General features: G+C 30.2%; 2 protein-coding genes across 3 annotated transcripts; one reads left to right on the forward strand and one right to left on the reverse strand.

Moving 5' to 3' along the window:
• Positions 1–204: 204 nt before the first annotated feature.
• LOC134688365 (uncharacterized) lies at positions 205–9,885 on the reverse strand. 2 transcript variants are annotated; one of them, XM_063549026.1, is made up of 5 exons: positions 9,734–9,885; positions 8,345–8,765; positions 7,579–7,922; positions 1,949–2,215; positions 205–1,447 (listed from the first exon to the last, which is right to left on the reverse strand). In XM_063549026.1, the coding sequence occupies exons 2-5, from the start codon at positions 8,736–8,738 to the stop codon at positions 1,406–1,408; spliced, it is 1,047 nt and encodes a 348-aa protein (XP_063405096.1). In that variant the 5' UTR covers positions 8,739–8,765; positions 9,734–9,885; the 3' UTR covers positions 205–1,405. The 2 variants fall into 2 exon arrangements, with proteins under 2 accessions (XP_063405096.1, XP_063405097.1); XM_063549027.1 differs by having other exon boundaries at positions 9,793–9,882.
• On the forward strand, positions 9,877–19,550 carry LOC134688366 (vesicle transport protein SFT2B-like). Its single transcript, XM_063549028.1, has 7 exons — positions 9,877–10,029; positions 12,419–12,505; positions 14,517–14,599; positions 16,452–16,533; positions 17,701–17,736; positions 18,664–18,755; positions 19,424–19,550. The coding sequence occupies exons 1-7, from the start codon at positions 9,964–9,966 to the stop codon at positions 19,461–19,463; spliced, it is 486 nt and encodes a 161-aa protein (XP_063405098.1). The 5' UTR covers positions 9,877–9,963; the 3' UTR covers positions 19,464–19,550.
• The last annotated feature ends 5,522 nt before the right edge of the window (positions 19,551–25,072 follow it).

Below are 25,072 nucleotides of genomic sequence, written 5' to 3' on the forward strand. Positions count from 1 at the left end.
ATTGTGAAGATTTCAGTAATTTAGCACGACTTCATGGTGCTAGTACCCAATATATGTGCATTGTATTGGCAAAAGCAACCCATTTTTATGTAGCAGAACCATTCTACTTTCCAATAATTAAGAAAAAGTTTAAATTTTAACAATTTTGTAAAACTGTCATATTTTGGGGCCAAAAAGAGGTCTTACTGAACCTACTCCTTTACCATACACTTTTAAATGTATTTGATTCTTAAGGGATATGGAACCTTTAGTCTAAGGTATTACAATGCAATTAATTAATATGCTATGCAACAACAAAAAATGGAAATATAATGGAGATTGAGATTAAACTTTGTTCACTGGTATCATTTTGTGTAACTAATGTGGGTTTGAGTATAGTTAAATACAGATTGCAAATAATCAACAACCAAAAATAACCAATTAAATCTTAATTAAATCTATTATTATTTATTGAATTAACTTGAATTAACTTATCATCAATAAATCTCTTAAAATAAAACTTCTACCAGTATTACCACTATGGCCAATTTGCATAGCATGTAATGCATGTGAATACTAATTGAACAAAAATCTACAACTGCTGCCAATTGTTATCATTAAGTTTTATAATCAATGAAAAAACATGCACAGTAGACATGGTAATATCAGATAATTTCAAATCTAAGTATCATCTATAGGCAGCAAGAGAATTCCAATTCAAATTTATGAATGGGGTCTCACTTGAAACTTGAACAGGTAAACTTTGCAAAATCATTAACAAAGGCTAAAGCAATTTAAGCTTTAGTTTTTCTTCTTTTTCATGCATTAATGATACAGTTACAATCTTTTAATAACTTTTAATTTCTTGGTCATAATATATAGCTAAATTCATTACTTAACACCTATAAACTGTAGTATATAAAGATATATGAATCATCCGACAGTTGCATTTAGTTCTTATCCTGTGCATACACCAGCAGGTGATTTTAGGAACTACAAATGACAACTAGCTGACCACCAGTCAACAATAACTTGGACCAAAATCAATTGTTGTATGCACTGACTGCGTACAGACAATGTTTACCTTTTCTCTTACAACAATGCACAGCTTACAGGCATTTTCAATTAAAAAAACATCAATTCCTAAATAAAATCTTTGAGGTCTAGTAAATGTACCACATGTCTCTTATGTATTATATTACCTTCCTGATTTTGACAATTGAGACACCAAGACAGAGAACTTACATGGGTCAAAAAGCAAGCTGAAAACACTAAATACTCATTTAGAATTACATTTCACAGTCACATTCATCAATATACTGACTAACTTGTCACAATAAAGCTGTCCTATAAATGTCTTTGTACAATAAGAACTTTTTGGAACAACTCAATCCATTTCATCTCTTAGTCTTGTTTAAATGCTTGTTCACTTCAATAGCTTTTCAATCTGCTGAGCAAGACTATGAAGCTGAAATAAAGAAAAGATTCATTTAATAAAGTTAAATCTTTGAAAAAAAAATCAGTCTAGTCGGAACTTTTTTTTCTATCCCTTGAATGTTATGATAATATTAGAGAACTGACTGCTTTCAAGATAGACACATCATTTTTTGTCTGCAGCTACAAAGACTTTTTCTCTTTTTTTTGGAAGCACAGTTATAATATGCGTAACTCCTCTAAATGTATCTAAATTTGCAAATCAAGCATGAGGGCTAACTCCACATCTTCCTATATCTATTTTAGGGATTTACGTTGGATACATGTTGGCGCTTTTATATAGAGATTTTCTACTCCTTAACTTAAGATAAATCTAACTTAAAGCAAGCATTACTTTTATTCTTACATTGACTAGAAATCTTATTTCATATCCACTATCCCCAGCAAGCCTGCAATTCTTTATTCTCAACAAAATTATTTTAGATAATTTACAGTCCTATCATGTTTTTACCAAAAATTTTGAAAAGTTCCAAACCTGAAAATAAATGGCCTCATTTCTGAGCTCCCTCAACACCTGACGACTTCTGGGTAGAGCATCTGTTGCGATTCCACCATCCCTAAGGTAGTTCAGGATGTAACGGAAGTGAGTGCCATCTCTATCAATAAAGATTGTGCCATCTTCCTCAGGTTTTATGTTGTGACGTCCACTAAACATGGCAGCTAACATGGACTCACTGTCCCTGGTCAAGGTCAGTTCTGAGGTGGTGTATACTGTTCCTCCAACATCAAGTTTGATTCTTCCCTACAAAGATAAAATCTAACGCATGTCAATGGTTGTTAAAAGAGTTCAGCCCATCCCACAATAATGGTTTGAATATAAATAAAACCAGGGCAAAACTTTTATTGTTATAACTATTTCGTTTAATCTTACTGTGCCGCAAAAATAGCACAACCACAGCTTTTCTTTAGGAAAGCCGTCATTATTTCTATCATGGTCTTTTCTTATGACAAACTTTGTCCCTTTTTGCAGCCCAAATTTTGAAAGCATAAAAAAGAATAATAACTTAAAATTATAATGCATTTTTCAAAATGTTGCTTTGAAATGATCTGAGGACAGATAAATTAAAGCAATTATTATCTCCCTTAAATACTTTTCCTGAAACCGGAATAGCAATTTTAAAATAGTTCCATATGACACATTCATATACCTATACAAAGTGGCATTTTTCTCACCACTCACAGTTTTGGAACAAGTTCTCTTATATTTGGACTTCTTGTTTGACTTCTTGACTGTTGTATTATATTAATCTACCCAACATCAATCTTTTTTTTCATTTCATTCCCATACCAGCTATCCTATTCTAATAGATATAGGAAGATGTGGTGTGAGTGCCAATGAGACAACTCTCCATCCAAATAACAATTTAAAAAGTAAACCATTATAGGTTAAAGTACGACCTTCAACACGGAGCCTTGGCTTACACCGAACAACAAGCTATAAAGGGCCCCAAAATTACTAGTGTAAAACCATTCAAACGGGAAAACCAACAGTCTAATCTATATAAACAAAACGAGAAACGAGAAACATGTATATATTACATAAACAAACGACAACTACTGTACATCAGATTCGATTCCTTATAACTATTTTGGATAATCAGTACCTATATCAGGTATATAGGTGCAAACTTTTAAAGAAAACAAACTGAATTTTCAGACCAAATTAAGACTCCATCTAGTCTAATCATTTCAGAGAAAACTATATCGGAATTTTTTTTATAATAAGAAGAAGGACTACAGACACCAAGTAATGGCAATAGCTTAGTCTACTGTTAAGGGGAGGCAACTCTGTATTCTATAGATGATGAATGTATTTTGTTAAACTTAAGGTATCATCTATATTACTAAAGGTAGAGACCCATTTTATTGAGCTGCAACTCCTCTAAAACCATACAAAGTCTAAAATATTTGTGACATGACGTAAATGTAGTGTTTTGTACTTCCTAAATCAATCTATGAAAAAAACTTTTTTCTACAGAAAACGCCAATTTTTGAGAAAATATCCAAATTCAGAAACCGTTATCAGTCTTTGTCTTATATGCTTTGATGCATGCTCAGTCAACATGTACATATATACTACCTGTGAAATTTATAATACTTAAATAATGAGGTCAAGAACTTCATCATTATACAGGGATTAACACTACTAAATTTATTCTTTGTCAAATGAATTTTCTGATTGTAGTAAGAAAACCAGTACATGTTCAAACAGAGTTTTGATAGCAGATAAAACAATGCACCTTTATAATCACCACGACTTTATCAGATGACAAATTATTCAAATTCTAAAACAAGAGTGTGTCCTAAGTTGGGGTTAAAACTCTAATTTGGCTTTAAAATTAGAAAGATCATATCACAAGCAACAAGTGTACTAAGTTTCAAGTTGATTGGACTTCAGCATAATTAAAAACTACCTTGCCCAAAAACTTTAACCTGAAAAGGGACGGACGAACGGAGCCACAGACAAGAAAACATAAGGCCACTCTCCTATCATAGGTGGGGCATAAAAACAGGCTTAAAATAAGGTGTACTACAAGGTACTCTAGTAAGTCATGGATCCGCAATGTCGCGGGTGTTTTCTAGTATACTTAAAGTTTAGCCAATTGCCTTTATCATCTATAGTTATTTATACATCATTCCCTCCTTTTGAAAAAGAGGACATTATAAATTATATTTTTTTTATTCTTGTTAAAGTCTCAATACCCAATTTGCAACCATTCAACAAAAACAAAAAAAACAAAATCTTAAGGTTTTCTTGAAGACTAAACTATCTATTATCTACAGGTTATCTCATCATATTCATACATGATATGATGACCTAACAAACTAAAGGCAAACCTTTTTATCATAAAAGTATTCTTGTATGAATTGTGTTTGTATACATTTCACTCTTTGCATGAACTAAATACAAAAATACTGTTTACAGTGTAATTAAATCATGGTTCTAGTGCTTTTAAAAATGCATCTTTTGCTTATAACAGCAGTATTATGCATGAAAACAGATAAAAAGTCTGACATTCTAATCCTAGTATACACACAGCCTTACACATCACTATTCCAGCTCACACTTCTGAGCTTATTAAGCTGAACAGATACACTATACTTGATTGAAATTCAAGCAATATATTTTTAAAATGTATGAAACTGAAAACAATTATATAACTACAGTTACCATGGAAACATTCACAGATCAGGTATTGATAAGGAACCTCCCATGTTTCCTGTAGAATTAAACTGGTACCCTATCCATTCTAAACAACTGGTAAAGGTTATGTTTATATAAAGAGATACAGTATGATTGCCAATTAGAAAAATATCCAAATAATTTGGATGTAAGCAAATGATTTCTTTCTTTTTTAAAGAATGTGTTTATTTTTTTAATTCATTGTGTTTCCAATTACCAAAAATAATATTTTACTTTTTGCTTTTTGAAAGAAAATGTTTAGTGAAACATCCAAAGTTTGTTTATAGTTGCTAATTTCAACTGTTTTACTAATTTTGATGATTGTATAAATTGTAAATTTTACCTGTTGTTTTACTAGGCTGAAAAGCAATAATGGTTGGTTACCAGTTCATCAGAAATCACTACATAAACTTATCTTACTCATTACCGCCAACGAATTACCTTTACACAACATGGACATTGTGACATTTAATGGACATATTCTTCGATGTTTATCTCGCATAGTTTGTTTGATGACTTCGTGTTATGGATAAAACCCACAGAAAACTGTATAGCTTCAAAGGGCCCTAATAAATCAAGGCTTATCTCCTTGAAAAAGGGACCATAAATGTCGAGAACCTAGGTGTAATATTATAAAAGAAAACATTTCATATCATAAAAATAACATTAAAAAAACAAACAATTTAGGAGTCATTAAAATAAATATCAGTCTGCTGTTTAGTTAACTTAATTTACTACTTTTTTAAAAATGAATGTAAAGCTAGGAAATACTATTTTTTATAGCATAAAATAAGAAATTATCAGGATTCTTTTTTGAAATATTGCTGTCAGAGATGACTCATTTGCATTTGTAGTTTGGAAAATAATTTCCAAAACTTTTCTTTTACTTTATCCCAAATATTTTGTTTCAATTTCAAACAATGTTTTGTTCAACTTAAAAAAAAAATCTTTTCATAAAAAAAATATAAATTTCAGAGCTCTAAAATTTTCCTTTTCAGTCAGTTTATAATCTGGACCAATCATAGAACCTTATCTCTATGACTGAAAGATTAACTTCTGGACTGAATACTTATCTAAGTGAAAACATATATGGCAAGGAAATTAAGAACAACGTAAGGTAGGGACTGTAATCTTAGAGCCCTGTAGATTGTACAACTACGATATTTTACTAAACCTGTATTTTAACAATTTCTGGAAAGCGGCACCTGGACCTTTAAAATACCCTAAAATTTAGGGCCCCAATTATATAAAGGGTGAATCCTCCATCAAAACCCTGCAAGAAACGTTTATAAGACAAAACATAGGACATGTCAAAACAATTCAAAGCCGCCTCTCATTTCTGATACAAGGAAGGAACAGATTGAAGTGGTACACATCAACATATCCAAAAATCTGTATCACCAGAATTTTTTTGAAATAAGACTCAAATTAAATTGGTCCTACCTCTTTTAGTTTTCCCTCCTTGAGATATAATGCAGGCTTGGCTATGACATTATATACAGATTAATATATGTGCTATTGTTTTTTTGGTTTTGTGTGTTTTGTCCCATTGTTTTAATTGTATTTTTTTTAAAAACTTTTTTGCTAACAATAAAAGTTGTTGTTGCTTTACGACATTAGTACATGTATTTGTTTCCACAGAATGGCTAAGTATTCAAGTTAATTCTTTTTATAACCATGTATTAAGTGCAAATAGAAACACAACACATTTTCAACACCCCTATTGCCATAATTGGTCCCTTTTTGAATAAAAATACAAAATAATTCTTTGAAAGCATTCCAGAAAATTTTGGTTACATTTTGTTTTGAAACCCTTTCTTTGGGTTATGAGTAGTAAGTCAAAGATTAGTCATAAGTTTTCAAAATTGCTTGACAAGTTTTTTTGGCATAATCCAACATTTTGTCTAAGGTTTCTGCATATTTTTACACACAAACATCCATTTTTAAAGAAGATCTGCCGGTTTAAAATTTTGATAGATGGAAAATATGTTGCTGTTGAATTCTGTTGGCACTTAGTATATTGGAACTCAGACTTTTTCTTTTTTTTTCATTGTGTAAATGCTTGGTATTGTTTCTGTTCTATAGAGCTCGTTTTGTACATGTATTCGTTTTTTTATATACATGTATGAGAGATTCTTTAGTTTATATATGCTTGTCTTATGTAGAACTCTTGTCTGTTGTCTCTCTACACATAAAAGAATTCTCAATACAAACCGTACCTTCATTATCAGCTACATGTATATACATGTATGTATTTTAGTGAGGAATTATATTTAAAGCATATTGTATTAATTAGTTTCTAGTGTCCTCTTCTCAATAATTTTTGTTTGTATTTAATTTGTGAACCAGACCTTCTAATGCCCACGTGCACTAGTTCATACCTTAAGAACAAAAATGTCTTTTTATAGCGCTGACTTACCTGCTTGTCTTTTTATGTATATGAGTTTCCTGTTTGTTTAAATGCTTAAGAAAATAAATACTTTTATCAATTAGAACAATATTACTAAAAATGATCATTGTATATTTAAGGCATGATAATATATAAATTAAAAAAATACTTAATGTAAATAATTTTAGCATGTTAAGAAAAAAATGGACTTGTTTGATAATAAATTGTAAATTTTGTACTAAAAATTGTTTTTTGTAAACGTATGTCTTTTTTTCATATGCTGTCCAGTGGTTATAAAATACTAAATTCTGACATTTTTTCTTGGTTGACCAGCAATTTTAAAGCCTAAGACAATACCTTTGTGACTACATGTACCTTTTGACATCTCACAAGTAACTTCATGTATAGCACATGTACATGTATAAGCAACATGATGATTTTATTTTGTGGAAAATAACATTTCCATTTCTTTGGCAAGTTAAATTTGAAATGATCTGTACTTGGTAATTTTGTTCTTAAATTTACTCCATACCTTTTGAACTTTATGCAATTCTTCCATTCGTGTGATCTCATCCCGTAACTGCTGCCATTGTCTTACAATCTCCTCTTTTTCCTTCAGTAGTTCTCGTTTACATTTCTCCTGGTGTTTGTCAAATATTTTCTCCCTTGCTATCAGATCTTTTTCTTTCTTTTCCAATTCTCTGCCTCGTAATTCAAGTTCTTTCTTTAGATTTTGTAGATGCTCTCTTTCATCAACAACTTCTTTGTTGATACTGTCGATTTCATTTATTCTGTTAGAGACATGTGCTTCAAGACTTTCTGTAACACTTTCATATTTGGTGTGTAAACAGTCTTTAATTTCAGATACCAGTTTTTCTGTAAATAAAAAAAGTTGTACATTTTCAATAACATTAATTTGGCTTCAAATTAAGAAAACTGAAATTATTAATATAAAAATAAGGAGATACATAAACTGCAGGAAAGAAGCTTATGTAAAGTTTGTCAAAAAATAAGTTCAAAGATTGACAGTTAACAGCAAAAATAAACATGTTTGAAGAATGAAATGTATTACGAAAATCAGTATTTGTTCAGCATACAATTGACAATTTTTATCTCTGTACTGACATGACTGAAGAATTTCTACAGAATGTTATATTGTCAGACATATTGGCTTATTTAAAGTACATTACAATGTATGTGTCAATTGATGCCATCACAAATTCTTGATATGAAGGAGTCTGGATCATCTTGTTTAACATAAAAACTTATTTTTTCTTCATATAAGTGTCTACATGTACCTAGTCTAGCATTTATGCTCTCTTTCTCTACAGTAAAGTTTAACACTTCTTTCTTTAAATCGCTGTCATCATGGCCTGAGTCACCACCATCACACAAATGTACCCCTTGGTCTTCACAATTTTGTAAGTGATCTTTACAGATGAAGCAGACATAGTCATCATAATCGTTCAACTGTAGACGATGTCTGTGGTGGTGGTGCCCTCTATATGAGCAACCTTGACCTCTTCTATTGTAATAATTGTTCCACTGGGGATGAGGTGCTCTAAATAATCCTCTAGTGGACTGCATATAGCGATGATTCATCATCTGTTGATTCATAATCCTGTTGTAAGGGAAATAAGGTGGTGGTCCTTGCTGCCAATGAAACCCCCTGTTGAATGGACTATTGGACATAGTATGTTAATTGTGTGTGTATCTAAGCTGAAAGGAGATATGAAATATTATAAATATACATTATGTAAAACAGAGGAAAATTAAAGACACTTCTATAAACTGATAAATGGCTATATATATTCAAACCTATGTCTATATATATTTTGTTTTGAATATGACCTCCAGACGGATCAAGCCATGTAAAAAAGGGGGGGTTCCAACTATATGTCCCCACTCAAATGCATTGATCGTTCCAAAAGAAAGGGGGTTCCGATCCCTGGAACCCTCTCCCTGGATCCTCCACTGACAGATTAGACAATTCTGACTTTAAATAGGCTCATGGAATAACCAGGCTCATGAATATATTAAAGGATCAAAAAGTATTTTTTCATCACATGTTTTTTATTTAGGCAGCATCCATTTGATTTATGTTTTGTTTTTTTTCACAAACTTTTTTTTCGCCTTTGGCGAAGAACAATCTATTTTTTAAGCGACAAACCGAAAACATTTTTTTTTTCCTTCAATTTTAGCATTGCATATATATAGTGGCAGCTGAGGGTGAAACAAACAATTTATTTTTCTCAGGGTCCAAAACAAATTATTTTTTTCATCAAAAACTTGAAACAAACTTTTTTTTCCAAAAAAAACATAGCCCCCCAGAAAATCAAATGGTTGCTGCCTTATATTAGTTTTTTTAATGAGTCAATAATCATGATAATGACAATAATCAATATTTTTCTTCAGCCCTGCAAGAATTTTTATCATAAATTGTGAGATATATTCTGTATGGTGTAGCATTTGCTAAAATAAATCAAACTCCGAAAAATAGGATTGCACAAGCTACACTCTTCATACAGTGTGTATTGTCAAATATGGTGAATCAGCTGGCAATCACTCAAGCGGAACAAAAATGTCAACACAAATCTTGCACAATGAAAATATTGTCTAATATCATAAACCAACTGACGAATGCCAAGTTGTTTAAATAAATAATGAATAATGTTAAATGATCATACAAGATTGATAGAAATCTCAATGTATTTCGATTAATCAAGTGTTCTGTGTTTTTGTTTACTTCTCTTTCCAGCTGCTTGTTTGTTTACGTCGACGAATAATTTTTCATTCGGCAATTTCCGTATGACTCCGCCGTTCAAAGGGAGCCAACTTCAAAAACTTTCGCATCGTCACCGGAAGTGGGCTACATTACTATTAAAAATAAACCCAAAATAGCAAAATAACTGAATAAATGGATAAACTAAAGAAGGCGTTGAGTGGAGACGATGGTGATGAGGAACAAGGGATCGTTACACAGGTTGTCACCAGAAATTATCAAAAGAATTGAAATAGATAATTGGACATTTCGCAACGAATCATGATAATATTTTTTTCACACTCCAGTCTCCCTTTTCATAATCTCTTCTATAGCAATGTTAATCCAAATAATTATGACGTCTGGCAAGGCTATTTTTTTTTTTTTTCTGGGACACCAGGCGTCCAAGAAAAAAAATAAAAATAGCCTTGCCAGAGGCGTCCCAGAAAAAAAATAAAATAGCCTTGCCAGACTTCATAATTATTTGGACTAAAGCAAATTATGACACTTGAAAAGTCGCTATAAGGCGTTAAAGCAAAATAATTATGACATCTTGAACAGTTATCCCGTACCATTGTAAACTTGTACCAACGTCAACTCATACCACTTTACAAAAACTCGTACCGTACCACTGCTAACTTGTACCAACTTATTTAAATGCATTTAAATGGTGTGAAATGATGTATGTAATTTACTTTCACTCAATACCTCTCAAGTCTGTAAAATGTATATACATTGTACAAATGTACTTTGAAAGTACAATGACCAATTTGAAGCTAATGTTCCCTGTCTATTGGATAGAAAATATCGTGGCAGATTTGCATTGTTGTCTCCTTTGAAAAGATTTGTTTAAACTTTTACTGATAGTTATTGAATTTAATTTTTAATCATTCCAAAGTAATTTTTCATGAATAAATCCTAACAGTAAATCAAAATGATTTCCAAAATGAAATTCTTACTTTTTATAAATAACAAGTCGAGTTACAATGAAATGTAACCGTTTCCTGTTCCCGAATTTTCCCGCCAAAAAGCACATGGCTTTCAATGTTGTAAACAAAGCAATCAATTTGTGATCATGGATTACAGCATTAAAAAATTTAATTTGGATATATAGATATTCAACTTAAGGTACAGTTAAAGCAATGTTTTTTCTTTCTTCTGGATTATAACTACTTTGAAAGATCAGCTTAAAAAACTTAAGCTTTTTAGAGAAATATTCATATTTTTGTCTATTAAATCCAGTATAAAATTCAAGTAATTCAACATTAGTTTTATAAAGTTTACAAAAAAATACACTAAAATATTCGTAATTTTTAATATATTTTTGATGGTACGACTTCCCAGTGGTACGAGTTAACTTAACATGGTACGAGTCGTTGGTAAGAGTTAACTTGCTTCCATATTGAATGACGTCTTTGTTTGGCATGTTACATCACAGACATTAAGCTGCCGTATTTTCTGGCATGTGAAATGCAACCTTGAAAAACAGTTGGCAGCAAGAGGGTTAAAGCAAAATAATTATGATATCTAAAAGAAGATCCGCATTCAATATGGTAGCTGCTACGTAGATTTTCACTATTGAACATGTAGCTATAGACTAACTGCTACAAAGATATTGATAGCAGCTACATAGCTGCTATGATATTGAACTCAACCCTGGTATGATTGTTAATGAGACAACTCTCCACTAGAGACTAAAATACAGATATTAACCACTATAGGTCACCTTACGGACTTCAACAATGTGAAATACCACATAGTCAGCCATAAACGTATAAAAGGCCCTGAAATTACAATGTAAAACAATTCAAACCATAAAACTAACGGCCTTATTTATGTAAAAAATGTATGTATGATAGCCTTTTTAGACTACTGTAGACTGTAGAACAAGTTTCGGTGGATGAGACTGATTCTCTCAAATGGATAAAAACCTCATATATTAATACAACTTATTGCTATTCCAAGCTGACTGAGAATCTGTCCCGCTTACACTATTGACATCATACAACAATCAATTTCATTGTGGGGTGAGATATTTTGTATCTGATGCCACAGTTTTCTGGAACCTGTGTGATCTCCAATAATGGCGGACAAATAGGTGTATTTCATATAGGTGTCTAGTCTTTATAATAATGAGGACTTGCAAGGCTATTTAAATATTTTTCTGTGACGCCTTCCTGGTGTCACAGATTTTTTTTTAAATGGCCATGTATTTACTTGGACTATCATGACTATTGAATAAGTGTCATACCTCAAAACAAAGTCTTCATTTCATGAAAATATAAAATAAAACAATAGACATTAACACTTTTTGTCGAGTGTTGATCAGTTTAATATATTTAAAGCGTCAGAGAGTGTGGTCAACTTTTTAAACTCAAAATCTTCAAAAATCAAAAGAAATGTTTGGACAAAATGTTGGAGTGTCTTGAGAAATTTACAATTTTTAGTCATTTGAATTGTTTCATTTTTAAACTTTCCTTAATTGTTCTTTAAAGTTTTAATAAGAATGGTAAGAAAATTCAGGTAGTAAATGTAATGGAACAGTCCAAACACGTTTGTTTATTACATACATGACAAATACAATAATATACATATATATTTTAATTGACAGTTTTCTGATGCTACAAAGTTGAGTTGGGAAACCAGAATCAAAGGTTTCATCATATGTTTTGTGTTGGGTGTTGTTTTATCTATACTGGTAAGAACATTTAATTTGTACACATTTACTGCATAACATTTATTATATATAGATATAAGAATATGTGGTATGTCAGAGTGCTAATGAGAAAACTACTTATCCAAGTCACAATATGTTTAAAGAAAACTATTATACACGCAGGTCAAAGTACAGTCTTAAACACAGAGCCGTGTCTCACACTTAACAGCAAGCTACATGTATATAGGGCCCGAAACATGAAAGTTTTAAGCCATTTAAACCAGAAAACCAACCCTCAGAAAAAAAAAATGAGAAACGAGAAACACTCATGAACCTCAACTACTGATTATCAGATACAAAATATAGTACATTTTTTGTTGTCATTAATCATTTTATTATAAGTTCTACCTAGTCATGCAAGTGGAAAGTAAATGTATTTTAAAACTTGATTGTTTTTGGAGCCAAAACTACATTGACTAGCTACATGTACACATAGAACTCTGGTTAATACATGTACATGCATTAGGTAATGTAACCTGAACCAATGTATTTCACCTTGAGGAGACAGTTTGAGTCGACAACTGGCAATCTTGAAATATATCCTTGTTAAAGTTAAAGTGCGAAAACCAATGTTTCTTTGGACTACGAAACGCAATTATCTTTTCAAGTATCTACATGTATGCAACATGCAGCATATTCCAATTTGAACCCTTTATTTATATATCTTTTTTACATAAATTTCTATTTATGCAGTTTTTTAGTGGATGTTGCTATGTATAATATGTCCTTCCGTGGTAAAAATTGAAGTCAACAACACTTTTGTGTATTTTTATTATCGGTTATGAAAAATTCAGGACATTTAAGCTCTTAAACTGCAATATTCTGAAAATGAAAACTCCGTTTCCAAGGAAAAAATCGGTTGCTATGGTGATAAAACTTAAATAAATCCCACACATTTTTCTATTAAATATGGTAAAGTAGTCCAAACTTCATAACTACAGTGCTAACTACATGTATTTTGTACACATTTGCACTTTTCTGAAAAACACCGGAGAAAATGTGGTAATTCAGCAAAAATCCCAATTTCAGAAAAGTTGAAAATATGCATTTTTTCACAAAATTTTACAAAAAAATTACAAATTTGGTTGACATGCAATCTTCACTAAAACGAAGCTTAAACCAAGTTCTATCAATGTTACATATGAAAATTAATGAAAAATGTATGATTCTATTCATAATCAGGCTCTGAAATGTGGTGATTTAGCTGATTTTTGAAAGATTTTACAATGCTTAACAACCAAAAAATTTTGTGTCCGTTACCATGGCAACCACTCATATTTTGCCACTCAAAATTTTTTTTTGAGCAGTATTCTACGAGGCCAAATATAGATAAAATCGGAAACCCCCCATATATCACATGTATATGGCACACTGCCTGGTTCTTATAAAGAGCTGTACTTAACTTTCAGTGACCAGTTCCAACAAAGAATGGGTTATTCAAATTTCCTTCAAATTCCAAATAGTACCTACTTAAAGATTTAGATGAGATGATTATGTTAATAAAGAAAGATATGAAGAATGTTACACTGATTTCATAAATTATTTGTCAATGAAACAAGGAAGCAAATAGTTACAAATGGTTTCATAAGATAATTTAGAGTTATGAATGATATATATTTTTCAAGTACTTTTCTTTGAAATTAAACTAAAAATAGCTGCATTTGGTCTTAGACTATATGTTATATCCTACATGTATGATAAAAGTAAGGAACACAATGAAAATTTCCATTCATTGCAATGATATACTGATAAAATTGTGTTTAAATTTTTTCCTTTGATATTTGATTAATATTCAACATTTAGATACCAGTATATGTATTTTTATATACATCATGTACATATTCACATAAAAAAATATCAGGATTGACAATATCTTATAGAATAATAATTTCCTTTGTCAAAGTCCACAAACAATCTAGTTTCTTCAACACATGTGTGTTACATTTGTATGTGCAAAAAATGACTTTTACTTCTTGACATGTATTTTTTTCAGGCTACAGCTTTATTATTCATGAAAAATGGTTTAGTGATATTTGCAGTTTTATATACTTTTGGAAATGTCTTGGCACTGGCCAGGTAGGAACATTTTTTACAATATACCTTGTATTACATGTATTAAATTTGTACTTGTTTGCTACCTATGATATTTGTGCTTTTCCCCCCTCATTCCCAGACGACAGATACATGTAGGAGACAATTTATCTCATTTGACATTTGGATATGTACACATGTAGAGTCAGAAGTTGATGTGATAAATCTTCTAACTAGTTTGGTAGACAACTTGCTTCAGTGTTTGCTGAATGACATTGGGAAATATTTCTTCAGTAGTCAGTTCTCATGGTTCTGTTACTGTGAAAGTACTTTTATTCGTGGGGTACCAATTTTCGTGGTTTTCGTGGATGACTTAATCCACGAATTTAAGTGTCCAACGAAATAAAACAACCATTGTCCAAATCAAGACATGGAAAGATACCCCTCGGTAAGTTCGACTACTGATATGATCTAGAGAATATATTGAATAACGCCAAATCTGAGAATACTTTAATAGCAGTCACAGAACTACAACTGATGCAGGATTATACCTATTTAATCTTTAATAACCTAAACTGTACAACTTTTGATCTTTAAATTCTCATGAAAAATATTTTTGATCGCAGAAAGTTAGATTTCCATAATTAATATGCCAGTATGATAAAGTGTTCATTTTATATCCTCATAGTTCTCGTACATATTAGAAATAATAATTTCATGCTGGGCTTGATTTTGATACGAATTATTTGACAATTCAAGAAACGTTTCAAGCATATGTTTATGTTACTGTTTTCTTAAGGTGACATGTTTATGGCCTAATTAACACTTATGATGGTCTTTAATCTGTTGATCACTTTATCATGGGTTAATAAGTGTTATCACTAGGATTTACACGGGTCAATGTTTACTTTGCAATTTCCTTCAATCAAGACTATTTGTAATCTTCGTTTCTAAAGGCTTTAATTTTTCAAATATTTTTTTTTATTAGAAAACTAAAATCCACGAATTTAAAAACCCACGAACATATTAATATTTCCCAAACCACGAAAATTGATACCCACGAATTAAAGTACTTTCACAGTATTTGATTTTAATCTTTGATTATTTTTTTTACATTTTTGAAATGATTAGAGCCTCTAACTTTTATACCACAGAAATTATCAGTAAATCTTGTTCAATTTAACTTGCATTAGTTTGTTGTATCAATGAATTTGACGATGGTCTCCTATTTCTTTACATTCATATTCATGATAATGTTCATAAGCACAAGTGACAAGGGTTAAAAAAATTTAGTCACAATTTTTTCCAGTACTACCTTACATAATAGTTTAATATTTGGTCATCATCTTGACACTGATGAGTTGTAACATGTGAGCACATTTTGGATCTGTGGGATACCTACTTCCTGTTTTCAGATACTGTGTATTATAATGTATTACTAGCGGGGTTATGCTATTAAAGCATGACAATGCATGCATTATTGTTATATCATATATATATTACACTGTATTTTAAAAGTAAAATTAGTGATATTTTCATAGGAACCTATAGTTTACTAGATTCAGTTCATAATTATGCCCCACCTACGATAGTAGAAGGGCATTATGTTTTCTGGTCTGTATGTCCGTTTGTCTGTTTGTTCGTTCGACCGTCTGTCCCGCTTCAGGTTAAAGTTTATGGTCAAGGTAGTTTTTGATGAAGTTGAAGTCCAATCAACTTGAAACTTAGTATACATGTTCCCTTTGATAAGATCATTCTAATTTTAATGCCAAATTAGAGAATTTATTCCAATTTCACAGTCCACTAAACATAGAAAATGATAGTGCGAGTGGGGCATCCTTGTACTGTGGACACATTCTTGTTTTTGTTCTAAATTAAAAAGTTATTTTCCTTACAGCACATGTTTCTTGATGGGACCATTAAATCAGTTGAAGAAGATGTTTGCCAAGACCAGAATAATAGCTACAATTTTAGTGCTGGTAGGTTCTTTGCATTGTTGGCAGGATATAAACTTTTTGATATATCAGATTTTTTTTCTTCATATATGTCAAATAAATTATCATTTTTTTTCAAATGATATATAAAAATTACATATGCATACTATTTTTCCGCTTATTAAAACTAATTTAACTGATTTATCTGTTCTTAGGTTTAACAATTTATTTTTTTATACCACTGCAAACATTTTTTTGTGGATCATATAATGGTATGATGTCATCGTTGTCTGCGTATAAGTTTTTCAATTGCTCTGAAATTGTACCACAATGTTTAATACCACATTTTGGGGGCCATGGTGCCAACAGTTTGGGAATTATGGGGCCAAAAAGGGGCCAAAAACAAACATTTTTTTAGTTTCTGTACAATTACTTATGTGTAAGTGTATTGATTTCTCTGACATTGTACCGCAAAGTTTCAAATCACAAAAGGAATACCGGGATAGAGTTTGGGGGTTAATGCCCCATTCATGCAGAAATATAAAGGGGCCCCAAAAAGTGCTAAAAACATATTTTTCTAGTTTCCAGACAATAACTTGTGTTTAAGTGTATGGATCTCTCTGAAATTGTACTACAAGGTTCCATATACTACGATGGAAAGGCTAGGATCAAGTTTTTGGGTAATTGCTCCAAGGGGGGAATCAAAAAGTTTGGGCGGCTACTATTTTTTTAAGGTAGAGATTTTTTTTTCTTCAAAATTTCTCAAATTTAAAATTTTTGAAAAGTTTTAAGAAGAAATCGTTCATTGTACAGAATTGGGTAATAGATTTGTAAGATCTTTTAAAACATTTGTTTTGTATCAGAAACCTATATTATGTCAAAAATTGGGTCACAATCCAAATTCAGAGCTGTATCAACCTTGAATGTTGTATCCATACTTGCCCCACCTGTTCAGGGTTCAACCTCTCGGGTTGTTTAAAACTGTGTGCAACCAGGTTTTATTGTGAAATTGTTATGTAATATAGTTTGAAGGAGTATGTCCTATATGAATCACATGGTTAGAATATTGTAAAGAAAAAGCATATATAAATCGTTTAGCACTTCATTTAATAATTTCAACAATGTATTGCAAATGTTAAAACATAAATGAATGTGATATTTAAACACTGTTATAACTATTACATATAACTATAACTCATCTTTTTCTTGCAGGTGATGTTTGTTCTCACATTAGTTTGTGCTTTTGCAGTAAGTACAAATTTTTAACTTCCAATTTTTCTTATACACCTAAACTGTTCCATTTAATGATACATTGGACCTAGTGAAGGTCCTTTCAAAAAAATTCAATCACCAGTAAAGGCAAACTCAGAATTCCCCTACATTTTCAATATTTGACATCCACCTAAGGTGAGAATTCAAAGTGCCTTCTCTAGCTCCCATGTATGTTTAATGAAAGAGCCTATATGATTTACATTTTAATGGTAACTGTAAACATAGATAACTTTGAAGAAAATAAGCAATGAATTAAATGGCTTAGAATTGATCTTCAAACTGAAAATTATTTTGGTGTTATATTTAATATCTAGCATGTCTAGAATGTTATAACCAGTTATGCTTTTGATCTTTTACTTTAAAATACTGCAGCATGCAAAATGTTCAGATCAATTTACAAATATTTCCTAGTCACCACAGTAACACAAATAAAATTGATAAGTTCAAGAGTTAGTTAATGACTGAAATCATGTGATTTTCCATATTTGGCCGATTTCCATTAAAAAAACCTACATCATCAGATAAAATTTGAAATATATTTTGCTCTGCATCCTTGATAAAGTGTTTCCAAGGGGGAAATCAACTATATTTCATTTTATAAAATCTTTCCTTTATTCAAAATAACCTATTTTTGCAAGGCATGTGCGAAATCACCGGACATTTGAGGAAGTCTCGGAACAGGTTTTTTCCAAATTTTGACACAAAGTACACAACATCTTGAGGGTGAAACCATACAAACAGAAGATTTTATGAAATAAAAGTATGTTATGAATGTGTTCACAAAATATTATCCATTTTAATGTTTTATTAATTGAATGAATTAAAGTTTTAAGTCTTATATACTCAGATACACTGGACTGCACCGTATATGAGAAAATAACATAATGTTTCTATTGTTTACAGCTGAAAAAGGGGGCAGCACTGGCTATATTGTGTTGTGTTTTACAGTTTTTGGCCTTGACATGGTACTCATTGTCTTACATACCTTATGCCAGGTAATTATATCTCTTATATTTTTTGAAGCTGCTGGTTCTATCTCACAGTAGATTTGATCTTCTGTAAAAAAAAAAACAAAAAAAAACTAGTCCTCAAGTTTTTTTTCTTAATTTTTGTATGTCTGTTTTTACAATATTTTGAGAATAAAACCCAAGACTAAAAAATGAGAAAATAGTTTTCCTTTTATTGTGCACAAGTGGTTCCAGTATGTATTTTGCACAAAATGAAGGAATTTTTTAATTATCTTTGAAATTTGATTTTTGAGTTTGAAAGTAAGCCTGGTCTGATTTTCATGACATTTTAGATATTAAACTCTCAAATGTTAACAATTTTTTATGATCATTTGGAAATATTTTTATGATGTGTGATTACTGAGAAATTATTATTTGTTGATCAATCTTGAAATCAAGTGTAATTTTTCTTATAAAACTGTATTATTTTTTCGTGCAGAAATACATGTTTTTGTATAAATAGGAATTTTCCTGAAAATTTAAATTATAGGTTTATTTCATTTCATCAGTATTGCAGGAAATATCTTTAGAAGTTTAGAAGTTTAGTTATTTATGATTAATGTATGCAAGATACAAAGTTCTTTCCCAAATAAAAAAATCTTTTTTTTCTTGAATACAACAAAACAGATTCATATTGTAATTAACTTTTATTTCAGGGATGCTGCGAAAAAATGTTTTTCTGCCTGTTTAGACTAGATATCAACCATACACAGAGTGCTGGTCTTATAAGAATCAAGGAATGGTGTAATTTAATAGTAAAAATCCATCTGAATTTTTATAGATTTATCCAATTTCTGTAGAAATCCTTAAAGATATAGTTTTTACTTCCTGTCAGATAATAAATTGAAATATAAATTGTAGAATACACTATACACAAATCAAATAAGGGGAGATAAATCAGTAATGATAGTCCCAACACAGTTTGTTGGGGATATTGCCTGATTCTTATAAAGGCTAGTATTTTATCATTATAAAGAGAGGTTATTCAGCAAGGAAACAAGAGGTTCATCTTCTTTGCAGCACATACCATGGATCAAATTTCATTATCTTGTTTAATTGTTTGTTTACTATCATTGAAGTTATTTATTATTTCATTGTAAATTTTTTGTACATTGTAAAAGTTAGTATTTTATGTACATATAATTATATTGATATGAGTGAATGTGTGACCTATTATGAAAGTTTTGTTTTATGATCGATGGTGAGAACGTAGCCATCAAGTTGATAAAGAATGAGGGAAAGTATTTTGTATTTTTTTTTATGATAATGAGGTCCAAAACTGCTTTGAAGGGTAGTTTCATTTGTAGAAGTTCTAATGAGAAAAAAGCTGTTACTTGCTTTTCATGTAACTTCCGCATGAAATTTTGTATTATAAATCTTGTTCTAGGTAATAAGCTATGTTTACTTGATTCAATGCATTAACAAATTAAACTGAAAATCATTTAATCATCTGAGGCACCCTTTGAACATATAACTTCGAAATAGAAAGTCTAAATATTTTTTATATCATAGTTAGATATTAAATATTTTAAATATTGTTTTTATTAGAGATAAAGAAAATACATTTCTTCTTTAATTTGAAACTGTTTCATAAACTGACCTGATTTGCCAAAATATATTTTTGTATTATCTTAAGAGCTTCTTAATAGGATTTTTGTTAGATATCATGTACCATGAGATTCATATAGAAAACTAGTAGGAAACTTAGCAAACTATTAAAAGTTTTGTCCGAAAGTTGTTTGTAGTATGCTGTGTCATCGGGTTGCTGTCTCACTGACATATTTACAAATTTTACTTCATTCATATTTTACTATGTACATTCATTGTTAAGTTTTCAAGCAGTTGGGAAATCAGTGTAAATTGGCAATTGTAGACAACTGATTAAAATAATTGATTTTTAATGGAACGTCTATAAACACTATTTATTATATGAGGGAATAGTTTTAACTTTTTTTGACAGAATGTAAAAAAAAATATTCATAGTAATTTTGATTGTAATGTAATATCACATCATTAGTGTGGGATAATATAGAAGGTTGAAATTTAGCTTGGTTAACTACTTTAGCTAATTCAAGAATGGAATGCTTCTTTTTGTTTTATTATTGGGATGTTCAACCAAAGCCCCATTTTATATGAAAGATACAATCAATTTATATTAGAAGTGTGTGTACATTCAACATTCACACAACCATATAGAATAACTAAACAAAAAACATTCCATTCTATTAATTGCATTTAATGCCATTACCATGAAATATGAGTTACATTAGGCCTTGATTTGTCATTCTACTCATTACTTTTACATTATCATTGATAACTTTTGGAATGCCTTGGCCAATCAAAATTATGGAATCATATGAAAGGTCTTTATAATGAAATTATTACCTCATGAGTTCTATTTTATAATGAAGCTTTAACGGTATATACATGGGATACTCATAATTGTTTAATTTAAGCATTGTATAAAAAGTACTTCAATAGGTGGGCAGAAAATATCAATACATAAAAGGTTACTGGTTAATGACTTTTGAACTTTTTTTTTTCTGTTGATCACATTACATCATATCTTGTAAAGTTTCAGGTATGTATATGTTAGCTGTTGAATATTACATTTTTTAACAGTTTATTCAGATTTGAGGAATATGTAAATGAATACAACCCAACAACATGAAAAAAACAACAAGAGACATCTGTATATGGTCTAAAGCAAAAGACAATTATACAATTTATTGAACATTAAATTACTAGGGTCTTAACAATTTGTTGATAGTTTTACATCATCAATATTCAATAACATCACACTCTTTAAAAGACTCACACTGGTTTTTTAACAATATGAACTTTTCCAGAGCAGCATCTCTTTTCGGGTCCATACTTACATGCTCAAAACCTTATTTGAAAATATGTTTTTATAAAAGTGTTTAGCTTTTTTTATGAAAATTTAAATTAGTGTATCTGCTCTTCTGTAATTGTAAAAAAAACCTTTGGTATCACTAAAAGGATTTTTAAATTGATATTTTGTAACAAGAATGTATTTTTTTATTGTATTTGATATTAAATATGTATATTTTGGGTAAAATACTGTTTAAATATTGTCTTAAATCCTTCCAGTGCTTACCTTGCCATTGCTATAATGTTATTTGGTGCTGTTTTGTAAGAGGGTGATAACTTGGTTCCCAATATTAACGGTAAAAATTGTGTTAAGTATCTTATTTTCTGGCTGATGCTAATGGTAGTTAAAACCAGAATATGATGGAGAAACATTTTAAATAAACTTTTATGGGAACGGTAGCAAACAGGGGACATTTAAAAGCTTCACAGAAAATGCAATTCCACCCTCTGGTCAGAGATCAATTTAAATCTTGCTTGGTTGGTATTAATCCACTACCAAACAGAAGAACTATAAAACAACAGTTTGGATGATTCAGTGCTATTTATTGTTAAAAGTGCCTTTTCCTAATATATATTGTGTATGATTTGCCTTTTGGTGCATATGATTATATGTTGTGACCCTTTAAAGCATCTTAAATCTAATTATGTTAGTGCATGAATTATATCTGTATGAGGGAATTTAAATAAATAGATTGTAGAAATTATATCTAAACAAAGTAGGTTTTGTTTGGTAATATAAATAGCTTCTTCAAAATTGAAAGATATACTTTTACAAGTCAGTATGGAGATTATGGCTAAATAATTTAGTATTATTGTTATTTTGTTACATTATTCTATGGCAAATTGAAATTCATATGGTCTAATATCTCTATAGGATTTAGAAAATAGTTCACATAGTTCTCATATATCATACCAATGATAAATATGAGACAAGAGATGTGTCCAATAAAAATCGACCTTATGCAAATGAATGTGTGATTTTCAATACATCTGTTGATAATTTAATTTTGGATGTAACACGTCTTCTTATAGGCTGATGTTATTTTGTTATGAGCCCATAGACATAATTTAGTCATGTGACTGTGACGTCATCAATGTTTTTTCTTGGTTTTCTACGGTTTAAAATGGAATTTAGAATTAAATTATAAGAAATGACAAAATTTTCAAACCAAAAATATTTAAGGAATGACTGTAATATTTTTTCTGTCTATTCGAAATAACATAAAAAATTTGGTGCACACTGTTAAATAACCCGCTACACACGCTATTCAGTGTGCACCAAATTTTTTATGTAATTTCTTCATAGATAGAAAAAATATTACAGTCATTCCTTAAATATTTTTGGTTTGAAAATTTTGTTATGCAAACTCTGTAACTGTTAAGGAATTGAGTTGATATAAGAACTCTACAACACAGATCAAAATTCATCTTTTATGTCATATTTGAAAGTTCCAAAACCATTCATAGTCTTATACATGTACATATATACATGCACTTGCATATGGTAGATTTCTATTTGACACATATCATATGATAAATATTAATTTAAGATTTAAAAACGTATAAATGTTTTTCATAGAGCTCTTCTCTCCTTTTTTTTGGAACAATGTAACTGTTTAAATTAAATATTTCAAGTTTGTATTTAGATTTAATAATAAAAACACTATTTACATATGAAAGCCAATTAAATTTTATGAAAACTACATAACTTGTTGAAAATGAGTAAAATTAATGCATGCTCTGCATTTGTCTGTCAGAAATTGATTTTGATGAAATATTTACATGACCAGCCTTCCTAGACCTTTCTATATATTATTAAATGTTTAATTCATATGTTATGTTTGTGTTTGTCATTCCTAAAGTGTTTGTATACTTGAAAGAACATGATAAAAAGTGTATGATGCCTGATATGAGAAATAAAATATATTTTAATGTTGAAGTAGTACTATTTTGTCATGAATGTTTAAAATAGTTGGAATAGTTGAAAAGTCAAGAGTTCTTTAAGCTCAAGATATAAGCCTTACAGAAAGCACCAAACCTGTTTTAAAAAAGCTCTCCAAATGGCACATATGCTGGCACACACATTTTTCCACACTATTTTGATCCAGGGTCCATGTAAAATTTAGTTTATTGAAGACATTTCTATTAGACCACAACAAAAATAATAATGATAATATAACTGTGACTTGACTGATTATGTTTTTTCTGCCTCAGTAGTCATGTACAAATTTACAAAATTTTAGTTAGTATGGCTGTATGAGTTTAACCGATCCTATAGGTAAAATATTTTATCCAACTTTTAGGAGAAGACTTGCATAGTTCCTAATGTCAGTAGTGCAATTTTAAAATGAAGTCTTTTGTTCTATATATATATATATAATCATCAAAAACAGCACGCTTACTGCCAGAAACTTTTAGTTTACACAAGACTAAGCTGTCTCACTCGAAACAAATAGTTTGAAAATCAAAACAAATATGAAGTTGAAGAGCATTTAAAAATTAATCTAACAATTTGCGCCAAATACGGCCTGGTGTAGATACACAATTTTGATTAATTCCGTTTTGTTTTTTTGCTATTTACTGAAATTAACCTTGTCTTTGGTATTTCATATCAATTATTATCCAGCCAGTTTTCTATAACCACAGATATGAAACGTCAAAGAGCAGTTGTATTGACTCAAATGTTGTAAATTATCATCAGATATACCAAGCTAATAATAATAATAATAATAATAAATTCTTTATTTAACGAAGGTAACTCATTTAACATACATAATAACTGATGCATGTTTCGTTTACATTCACTCCTGAGTGGCTTTGGAAACGATCAGTGGGAAGGCCAAAACAATTATGAAGTTTTAAAACGTTGATGACCCAAAACATTCGAAAAATATACACAAAGGCCGTTAATGCCTGGGGGTAAAAGAAACAAGTGTTTTTGATAATTCTATTTTTTTCTAAATTAACCTCATTGATATTTCATGTTTATACCACAGTGCTTGCTACTTGAAGGGTCTTGATATAGGGAACGAAACGGCTTTAGTAGAGGCATCAACCCAGTGTTTGCAAATAATCATTTAGATATATAATAAGCTTAATATGTGTTATACCAAACGTGCATATGGACTTCACAATAATCCTCAGTGACACAAAAAAAAGTTGGAAGGCCAAACAAAATGAGGAGTGGAAGAGCATTGAAAGACCAAAACATCCAAAAAGTTGTATTAAATACGATTTAAACCAACTAGGCCTGGTTTTAAAAGAAACAAGTGTTTTGAATAATTCAACATTAAAAAAATATATACTAAAATTAACATTGATATTTCATGTTTACTCAGCCAATTTTGTATAGGTACTATTTTTGTACTTAAAATCTGTAGTACTGAAAATTTACTTTTGATATTTAGTACTAT

The sequence above is a fragment of the Mytilus trossulus genome, chromosome 10 (assembly GCF_036588685.1).
Source record: "Mytilus trossulus isolate FHL-02 chromosome 10, PNRI_Mtr1.1.1.hap1, whole genome shotgun sequence".
Taxonomy (NCBI): Eukaryota; Metazoa; Mollusca; class Bivalvia; order Mytilida; family Mytilidae; genus Mytilus; species Mytilus trossulus.